This window comes from Mastomys coucha, unplaced genomic scaffold (assembly GCF_008632895.1).
Source record: "Mastomys coucha isolate ucsf_1 unplaced genomic scaffold, UCSF_Mcou_1 pScaffold22, whole genome shotgun sequence".
Lineage (NCBI taxonomy): Eukaryota > Metazoa > Chordata > Mammalia > Rodentia > Muridae > Mastomys > Mastomys coucha.
The window spans coordinates 90,433,038-90,444,293 of NW_022196905.1; the positions used below are offsets into that span (position 1 = coordinate 90,433,038).

The 11,256-nt window shown below is 40.0% G+C and overlaps 1 protein-coding gene across 1 annotated transcript in view; it reads left to right on the forward strand.

Annotated features, from left to right (window-relative positions):
- Fgf5 (fibroblast growth factor 5) overlaps positions 1-11,256 on the forward strand; it is a 20,402-nt gene extending 9,146 nt beyond the window's left edge. Inside the window, 1 exon segment of the mRNA XM_031342153.1 lies at positions 11,189-11,256. Coding sequence (XP_031198013.1) covers positions 11,189-11,205 — 17 coding nt within the window. The 3' untranslated portion in view covers positions 11,206-11,256.

Sequence of the window (11,256 nt, forward strand, 5' to 3'; positions counted from 1 at the left end):
AAAAACAAAAACAAAAACAAAGGCTATGACTGAACAAGTAAAAGTCACATTTCACTTGTTTCTGTGGGAAAAATCAGACATCTCTCGTTTTGTTAAGGATAATGTTTGATTGCTAAAAAATTCACATCCAGGTTGGAAAATAATGACTTTTCATTGTTCTACTTTAAGGCTGGTAAAACCTTCAGCCTTAGTGTCCTAAGATATGAGACAAGTAAAGAAGTCACCTCTTATGGGCTTGTTTGAGGGATGAAAAAAATCTTAACACTGAAAATGTTCTCATCTGCGTACTAGTGCATACAAAAATAGACGGAACTCAGGCCAGTGAGGGGATAATTGCCACAGAAAGCAAAGTATTATAAATGGATGCCAATTAGAAGGGTCAAGCTGAGAGGTTAGGATACATGATTCCTCTGTCAAATGCAAGTAACTAATTTCTAGAAATTTGACCCAAATGTCTAAGGATGACTGGTGGAAATAATGCAGATAATGCAAAAACAGCATCTGTTATTCTTCCTCATCCTGGCAGGCCAAAGTTATTTCATGGGATAATGACTTTTAAACAGTACAAAGCAAGTCTTGCTCTTGTCACTCAATGGGGCTCTTAGATATAAAAGTCATTCTGATGACTTTGAGCTGAACCGGAGATAAAAAATTAAGCCCCACGATTGTGTCCAAACCTCCATTCCCCTATCTGAGCTTTTATTAGCACTTTTTTCCCCTCTAGATGGAAACCTAATTAAATTATGAAGTGATTTATTTTGAAAGAAGTGGAGTTTAGAAATAGCATTAATCATAGCAATTATCGGCTTTATGCCCGCCTGCTTTGTTTTCCTGTTTGTGCTGGAGTGGAACATGTTAACGAAATGTTCTTGTAACTTTCAATGTGTTTACCTGACTTGGTTTTGATACTTACAGAATTATATTATCGCACAAACCACTAACCCACATTCGGTAACACGTAGTGTGTGAGTTACTTTATATCAATTTCCTTGCAGTCGCCTTAGAGAGCACCTTTCAGCTTCTTTATTTGAACTGAAAGTGAGTTAGAAGTGTAAAGTAGCCAGGTAACTGGTGTAAATGATCTCCCCACAGTGGATTGTCCATTTCAATTCAGTTCTGATAGTGGAGCTTATCTGGTCACCAGGCTCCGGTGATGTAGTTTCACAGTTCTGCCACGGACCTTCTTCTACTCACATGCCCTCATCAGACAATGAGGCAAGGAAGGAAGCCTGAGAGGGGTAGTTACTTCCCTAAGGTTACACATTTGTAGGACTGAAGGGAAACTGTGTCCTCTTCAAATTCCCTCTTTAGATAGCCAAATGGTTTGCAGGCATAAGTTAGTTTAAAAGATAGCATTGTGTTTGGGAACAAATTACATTGTTTCCATGTGCTTATAGGAATTATTAAGTGCCTGATTAAGTAATAGCCTTATATCATATGTAAAAAATGAAGACTATGGCAGATCATCTAGAGCATTTATAGCACTCTTGTTAACTAGTAAAGAAGAGGGGAATCCTAGACCAGATGTGTAAAGTTGTAAATTAATTTCCACCTTCTCACCTTCCCTTGGGTCCAAAACATTTATTTTGGCCCTAGCCTTTCCTCCAAAACTCTCCAGTAGTAGACTTTAGTCTACAGAGGAGGGATGTGTCTGTCACATAGCTTTACACAGACATGTTTGTTCGGTGTGACATTGTGTCCCTTAGGGAACCCCTCTCAAGGCTAACTTTCAAGTGGAAAAGAACTGCTTGTTTCCTATATACAAGAAAATAAACATGTGCTGAATACTCCCTCCCCCCCATCCCCACTCCCCAGAGTGTGTGCAAAAATGGCGCCCTGCACAAGCCAGCCGTAAGAAGCATGAATGAGGCACTCTGGCACTGACAAAATTGTCCCATTTGTCAATTTCATGAGAGAAGTTTTACTTGAACCTCCTACAGTGGAGAGGTGGTATTGTAGGCTTTCACCCCATCCTCACATCTGCATGCACCTTTCTTCAAAACCATTCACAGATTTCAAATGTGCAAGATAGCTATATTCCCACTATGTGAAATTCCCAACACTCTTGAAAATAATTTAATTGAAAATATTTTTTTCATACAACATATTCTGATGTTGGTTTTCACTCTCCCACCTCCTCATAAGATCATCCTCATTTCTCACTCACCCAAATCCACACTCTTTCTCTGGAGCAAGAGGGGGGATGGGAGGGAGAGAGAGAGAGAGAGACAGACAGAGAGAGAGAGAGACAGACAGAGAGAGAGAGAGAGAGAAAGAGAGTGTTATGGTCTGAAAGTGTATATGGTCTTTTTGTCAAAATGTGTGAGGAGTTCTGGACAATAGGAGAGAATGATGAATGATTGCTTCCTAGAGAGCCAGCAGGGTTAGTCAGGCATTGCCCTGGCTCCCATTCTGTGTCTTAACCTGTTCTGGATAGAGGTACTTTCTGAGACTATGTGTCGTCTCAGGCTTTCAGTTCTTCACCATCACATTTGGGGTCTTTATGGAAAACCGGCTAGAGGACCTTACTGGCTTCCTCCACAGTTGAGGTGTGCAGTTAAGCCCAATTCCTCTCCACACACAGGTCATGTTATCGAATATTTTGTGTTTTGCACTTATAGTTGAAACAAGTAGGAAAATTATAGCGGCTGCCCGCAGAGGTGGCTGTGCAATTCATGAGACAGTATGTACAGAATTCTTGCTGTAGCACCTGGAAACTATTATCACTTACTATTTAAACAAATCTTCCAGAATGTGTTCTCTGGCAGCCAGTGTATGATCTCCAATGTCTCCTTCTGATTTCAAGGTCAAGTAGCTGTGGTTCCTCTGTTATTTAGAATAGTCTAGATCCTACTTGCCATTAACCCTTCTTCCTCAGGACGCCATCGTTTGCTAGGTTTTCCTTTTGTCAAGGAATCAAATTTGAAGGAAAGGTGCCCAAGCTCACACCAGCACAGAGGCAGGGGTTCCTGTTCTCATGGTCTTCTAGTCCCTTTGGAGTCCTACAGTCCCTTTTAACATGGAAAGTTATAAATCTTGGGAAAGTTGGAAGTCACGTGTGCTTCAATGTTTTCATGAAGTATTCACAATAGCTTGTTACATATTGGGGAAAAGTGTGTTGGCCTAACTTTTCAGAGAAAGGCATGTGGTCAAATGGTTATTTTCTTATGTCTCTGGGTTTTAGGGGATCATGTTTGGAAGGGAGGCTAATTGCAGAGTTTACGAAACAGGCTTGGAATGTGTGCTGATCAGCCCTGAGTGAGGACTAGAATATTCTCCTTTCCTGGGTTTAGAGGGTGCCAGCTGGCTAGCCTAGGAGGATAGTCTGAACTGGATGTCCGGTGCTGAGGGCAGTGAATGAGGAGACAACAGGCCCCCAAGCTCAGCAGGTTTACTAAAAGGGGAAACAGAAAGACCCGAGCAACACTTACGATTTTCACTTAGAAAAATAATCTAATACCCTCTCCCTGACACGACTACGGGGCTCTAGGTATGTAGATGTCATTAGCACAGTGAAAACTCATTTCTATGGAAAAAGGAAAGAGGCAGCGATTCGCCACCCAGAATGGTTTGCAAATAATTCCTGTATCGGCTTTTAATTTTGTCTTCTGTTGGGTTGGTGAGAAGGACTTTGTTGAAGAAATGTGGGGCAAAATGAGTGGACTTGATTCAAAAATCCAGGTTGTTTAAAGCAAGTAATAGTGAGCCATTTCTATGATGGTTTAGGGGATGGTGGTTAGCATTTATCAGTCTTTAAACATGGAAGAAATTCAGAGTGAGTCGGCTATACACATGTGAGAAGACAGTGTTAATTTTCAGTGTTATGGAAAGAACTGTAGTCTTAGTCCCATGCAGGAGATGAGAGCTATGTGCCCAACCTGGTATTTGAAACGGTGGGACTTTAGGTGGACAATTTCTTTACTCTTCTAACTCAAGGCCAAATAATAGCATCTTGATCATTGCAGGGTGTAAATAATGTAGGCTATTCATGCAGGAGGTAAATAATGCAGGTTAGTCACGTTATACAGAGTAGGGCAGTTTTACAAAGCTATTAAAGACACCAGAAACTAAGCACCTGTTTTCTACCAGTTGGTCTTCATTTATGATCCTTACCTCGCTGGAGATTCAAGTCCAAACTCCCATCTCTCTCTTACTAACTAACATAGAATCTCCAGAGATACAGCCAGGGCATCTTAATCTGCTCTATAATTAATTTTTTACAAGTTATATTGATGTCCTTTGAGTTGTTAATTTTGAAGCCATTTAGATATCTGTATAAAAATTTTAAGCCTTCTGAGGTTATGTACAACTAAAATACAAATCTGCTATTAGATTGATTTTTAAGACCATTTCTAGTTGCCATTTGCCACTGTGTTACTGGAAAAGTTATTATTAAACCTAATAATCCCTTGGCTGCTCAATAGGAATAATGAAATATAGAATGCTAAGATGTTCAGTGTTAAGCAGGAGCTATAGCCCTGCTGGGATAGCATTGCAGGATTACCATGGACCTGCATGTGACTTATGTGGTAAATGATAAAGAGCAGCTCCTTTGGGCTCACATTCCCCTAAATCAGGACACAGATATGCACAGCAACACTGGTAAAAGTAAAGGTGGGAGCCAAGCTTTTACTGTACGCGGTAGAGGAACCAGAAGCCAGGATCCATGCAGTTAGGAAACTGCTTAAAGCACATATTGGCTGATATTTGTTTTTATTGTAGTATATAATAACATTTTAATCATTTGGATTAAGCTAACTCTTCCTCAAGTTTATAAAGTTTAGGAGAAAGAAGGCAACCAATGAAAATATGGTAAAATGGATAAATAGATGAAATGCCTTATAAGCTCTGTGTGTTAGGTGCTGTCTATCCAAATTCACTTCAGTTGACACCTTTTTCATGCATTGCATCTTCATCTGTCCTTGTACATTTTCTTTTTTTGGGGGGGGGGGTTTCAAGACAGGGTTCCTCTGTGTAGCCTTGGCTGTCCTGGAACTCACTCTGTAGACCAGGCTGGCATTGAACTCAGAAATATGCCTATCTCTGTTTCCCAAGTGCTGGGACTAAAGGCGTGCGCTATCACTGCTCCTTGTCCTTGTACATTTTCAGCACTGGTGTTTGTGTATCCCTGGCCTGGAACTAGAGATCCTTGGATTCAGCTTTCCCATGGCAGAGATTACAGATGTGCGGCAAGAACCTTTAAAAAGCACCCATAGTTTAGAATGGATTCCACACTGTGAGAACATACAGCAGACTCAGAACACTGCTTATTTACTTACTTGTTTGTTTGTTTATAAATTAGCTGGTAAAGTATTAGAGTTCACCGTTTTCAGAGACAAGTTTTGATTATTCATTTTCTGTCTCCTTTCTTCCCTCAATCTCGACCCCTCCCTTGTGATCATGTGCTAACCCCACAGCCACTTCATGTCTCACATTTGCTAAGACGATCACCTTCCTTAACTCCCTCCCGCTCTTCTGGTCTCCTTTCTAATTCCATGGCCTGCACCTGCTCTTACCTCTCACCCACATTAATAAAAACATGGAAAGACTCAAGAGAACACCCCGGTTTGTCTTTCTGTGTATTGCCTACCAAGCTTTATATAATATTCTTCCACCAAATATCTGAAATATTCACGAGTTCCCAATTCTTTACAGCAGAATAAAATTCTACTTTGTTTAAGTACCACGTTTCCCTTACCCACTCTTCTCTGGATCATCATCTAAGATGGTTGCACTTCCTGGCTACTGTGAATAATGCAGCAATAAACCTGGATACAGCGTGGTGTCTGGAGATGCCCAGGGTGATATAGCTGGGTTCTATAGTAGGTCCATATAGATTTCCATGGTGTCTGCACTAGCTTATAGTCTCAATAATGCATAAACTTTACTCCTTCCTCCATCTCCACCATCATCTGCTGACATTTGATGTCTTGATCTTGCCATTCCATCTGAGATGAGATGAAACTCAGAGTAGTTTTAATTTGCAGCTTAACCGATATGCAGTTCTCCAATGGCTAATGATGTTGAATACCTTAAAATATATATATAGATCACTTGTAATTCCTTTTTAGAGAATTGCCTGCTCATGCCCACATATCAACTGGCAGTTTGATTTTTCTTAGTGTTTAAGTTTTACAGTTCTTTGTGTATTCTAGAGACTATGTCCAGACTGCCTGATAGCTTTCTTTGTGCATAAAAATGTCCCAATTTCAAATGATTCCATCTGTTGATGCTTGACCTACTGGAGTCCTGTTGAGGAAGCTCTTGAGCTCCAGAAGCTATAACTTGAAATACATTTCCTATGCTTTTCCTCCAGGAGTTTCCTCCAGAAGTTTTCAGTTGAGATCTTTGATCCACTTTACGGGTATCTTAGTGCAGCTTGAGAGATGTACTTCTAACTTAACTCCTTTGCAGGCAGAGGTCAGTTTTGCCAGCACTATTTATTGATCCCTTTGTCAAAAATTAGGTAGTCATAGCCAAAAGTCCAGCATTTGGCAATACAAAATTCTTGCTTTCATTAGCAATGTATCCCCTCCCTCAGTGTAATGATTTGGATATTTAAGCAAGCATAATTTAATTGCTTAAGTTTTACTTGTTTTGACAGAAATAGTTAATTACAATAAATTAGTTGGTTTGAATATTTTACTTTAATGTTCAACTCAGGGTCTCTTGATTATAACTTGTTCAGATACTTGTAAAATGAAAGAGAAATACACAGATAATTTAATTCATTAAGGAAGACTGAAAGGGCTTATGCACCTATATAGTGCTTCTCTGTAGAAGCTCCAGCAAAGACAGAGATCTGAGGCGTTGCTGCCCTAGTGACAGACAGTGGGTGAATGCTAAAGTTATGGCTGATTTCAGTGGCTTATTAAGCATTTGAAATCAAATATACCTGTCTATATCAGACCTTTTATAAATGAAAACATGTATGCCAACTTCACTCTTCTCCCTAGGGAAATAATGCAGGCCTACCATTTAAAAACCATATACTTATTAGAAAATGTCCTACAATTTAAAGGAGAATGTAGCATGAAATTCCCCTAGAAAGTCAGTCCTAGATAAAATGTCATCATCAACCCCCTGGGCCTCCCCCCAGGACTCGGGGAAAGGAAGAGGAAGAAGAGGCAGAAGGATTGTAAGAGCTGGAGGGTATGAAGGACATCAAGGGAACAGGGTCTCCAGACCCAACAGGATGGATGCACACGGGAACTCACAGAGACTGCGGTAGCATGCACAGCTTACAGCCAGATGGGCACCCAGAGGCGAGGGGGATTGGACGCAATCTCTCATTCCTAACCCAGAAACTGTCTCCAAATGGCAGCTTGCTTGCCAAGAAGAGTCAGTTTTCTCCAGTGGAGTCTCACTTGTGCACAAATCACACTTAAGGGCAGGCCTGATACCCTGTTGTAGACTCACACAAAATGAACTTAGGGGTACTTTTGTAGGGATTTTTGTTTGTTTTGTTTTTATTTATTTGTTTGTTTTGTTTTTTCCTCAAATTTATTTGTTTGGGCACTTAAAAAAACCTCACTGGTCTTTTGTTTGTGTCTCATGGTTTTTGATTTTGTATTTTTAAATGGGTTTTGTTTATGTGTTCCTTGTGCATTAGAGAGACTCTGTTCAGTCGACATTACACCTTTGATTGGTGAGAATATTGATGGCAACAATATTGTCCTTTGAAATGAAAAAGGCCAGGGAAAGATTTGTTCAAATAGTTCTGGTACATCATAGATGAGGGATACTTTCCAGACAAAATACAAATTAGAAATCAATTAAGAAAACCCAAACAGTCTGAGTGTCTTTATTCTAGATTTCAAGTAGGATGTGGAAGGAATGGGGGACTGCACACAGTGTACAGAGCATCGGCATAGCGTTATCTCTACATGTGACCTCTGAAGGATGGGCAGCCTCAATAACAATCACCTTTGAAGGACTTTCTAATGAACTTCAGCACACAAAACTTTCATAGTGGAGAAAGTCTCTGTGTTGAATAATTTTAGGGGCTGGATAAGTGGGTTTTCTTTCTAGGATGGAATTGATGTATATTTTTAAATATGCTGTGTGTGTGTGCTCATATGCACACATACATATGTACGTGTATGTGTCAGACATGTCCTTAGAAAGATGACAAGTCTTTCCTTCCTTAGACACCACAAGAGTAAACAAGACTAAGCAACACAGCCCCACTTCTAAAAATGGACAAGCCTGTGTGTGCCCTTGTTATCTGGCAACATTGTTAAATAAAAAGAGTTTTACTGTTTGAAATGCTAAAGATTAAACTCAGGTCCCCTCAAATACTAAGAGTCTAACACGGATCTATTTACAACTCAGGCCTGTTATTCTTTTTTGTTTGTTTGTTTGTTTGTTTTTTCAAGACAGGGTTTCTCTGTGTAGCCCTGGCTATCCTGGAACTCACTTTGTAGACTAGGCTGGCCTTGAACTCAGAAATCTGCCTGCCTCTGCCTCCCAAGTGCTGGAATTAAAGGCGTGCACCACCACTGCCCGGCAGCAGGCCTGTTATTTTTTAAATGAAATGCTTCATGTCTTTCTAAAATACTTATCCTTTTATGGAGCCACAAACAGCTGAGATGGTTAAAATTTTTATTTTAAACTGTATCTGGAAGGCAGGTGTGGTGGCACACACTTTTACACTTTTAATCCCAGTATTTGGGAGGCAGAAGCAGGCAGATCTCTTGTGACCTCAAGTCCAGCCTGGTCTACAGAGTGAGTTCCAGGACAGCCAAGACCGCATAGAGAGCCTCTAGCTCACAAAAGCATAAAGTAAACAAATAAACAAAACCCATCCTCTACCAGGAGACAGCTTGTGGGAGTTTAATTTCTGGGATTTTGAGACCAGACTGTTCTACACAGAATTCCAGTTAGCAAGGGCTATATATAGCAAGCCTTTGTCTCACAAAAACAAAACAAAGCAAACAAACAAATAACAAACATTAAAATCATAAGTATATGTATTTAAGTGGAAAAGTCTTTTGAAGAACTAAATAACTATAGATAAAATTAAATTGAATTTATAAAGAAAGTCTCTTTAATAAAAACCAGGAACAAATAATGTACAGCATTATTACAAGGGTCATTATAGCACCTTCTCTGCAGATAATTGCAGGCAGGCAGTTTGGGAATTAAAGACTATATATATTTACATGTATATATATATAGTCTATTATATATATACATATACATATATATATATATACATATATATGTATATATATATATTCTTCAAAGCCATTGCAAAGGAGCTTGCTTAAACCTAAGTGTAAAGACTAAAGAAGAACTAAGGAGACCGCTGGGTAGTGGTGGCACATGACTTTAATCCCAGCACTCTAGAGGCAGAGGCAGAAGCAGATCTCTGTGAGTTTGAGGTCAACTTGATCTACAGAGCAAGTTTCAGGACAGCCAGGGGCACAACTTTAATCCCAGAACACCAAAGGCAGAAGCAGAGGTAGACAGATCTCTTTGCGTTCAAGGCTCTGATCTACAGAGCAAGTTCGTGGACAGCCAGGGGCTACACAGAGAAACATGTCTGGAATTCCTTGCCACCCTCCCCTAAAAAGCAAACTTGGGGCATCTGTTACACATAGGTAAACATGTTAAAAAAAAAACACTCTAAAGTTAGTTGTGTCTTTGGATTTGCAGAGATAAAAATTTGTTTATGGTAGTGTTAATAATGGATTTGTATACTATTCCTTGAGGGTCCAGATGTTCAGATTTCAGTGTGTGATCTTCATTGCAGAGAAAAGTTTGGTATTATTAGAAAAAAAAAACAAGGAACAGAACATTTTCTACACAGAAGCATACTACTTGTTATTCTCAAACCCAGGAACTCTGTGCAAATGGGACTCTGAAACTGTGAGTCTTGTTAGTCTAGACTAGTACAGGAACTCCTAAGTCATTCAAGGCTGGGGGCTCTCTTATGTTTGATGGGAACTATAGATCCTTTTCTTGGGAAAATGTGTTGGTTCACATAGAAGCCATGTGGGCAGGGCTTCTGCATAGGAGCCGAAGGGTAAGAGCTTAGACAGCTGTCCCAGGGCATGGTAGGAATACCGATGTTCACCCACACTTTCCCTCCGTCATATACCTCGATTGCTCAGCTTGGCAGACAAGCTCTTTTGGGGCTGGCACTAGCTTGCTTTGTCGGGCCCATCTCTTTTCCTTTTTACCATACAGCCCAAGTGGAAATCATGTTGCAGCACTAGTTCACAGCATGGGCACATACATTCATGTTCCCTGGGGGTCTTTCTCACTCATACACCTTCTTACTGTCTCACACCACACGTGACACAGCCACAATGGGTGTCATAGGGCTCTCCTTCGATCCTGCCTACCTCCTCTGCTGCTGACCTTATCCTCGGGCACACTGAGGTCACGTGACTTCTTATCATAAGCTGCACCTTGATGGACTCTTCCTGTCTGCGCATCCAGCTAGCTTGACTGTGTGGGTGTGGAGAAGGCGCAGGTGAAATGTTGCTGATAACTTTTTCCTTCCTGGCATCAGCTGTACTTTCTTGAACCACATATGTGAAGAGATATTTTTTTCCTAAAGAACTTTAACACATGCAATATTAATAGAGCCATATGCCACCCCTCTCTCCGCATCAAGAATCACACTGATAACACTGAAAATGTATGCCTGTTTGAAAAGAATCTTATGACTCTGCTAACTACGGCCCTAGTGGGAGCGTGGCCCTCTGCAAACACAAATGCACGTTTATTGGGCAATTGTTTCTTAGGAATATAGATCTGCTTTTTAATGACTTAGAGGGGAAAATATTAAGTTAAATTTAGGTACAATTTTCAAAGTACTTTAAAAACACTAACAGTATTTATACATATTAAAATGAGAGTTCATAATGCTTAAATTCAATAGTTCCAAGTATTTGTGTTAACCACAATACTATGTCACCTATGCATAATGAATAAAAATTGTGTTGCACAGATAATTTAGGAATATAGAACACACCCGAACGAACACACACACACACACACACACACACACACACAGACACACACACACACTAACTTTAAAAGGAACATATCTTTGTAAAAGGGAACAGAGTAAGAGGATTTGAGATTCATACAATTTTTGGATTTTCAAGACTTCATATTTATTATATGCTGAAACATTTTCACAACTTAAATTTTCTCTTTCCCCCACCTCTAGGCCAAATTTACAGATGACTGTAAGTTCAGGGAGAGATTCCAAGAAAACAGCTATAATACCTATGCGTC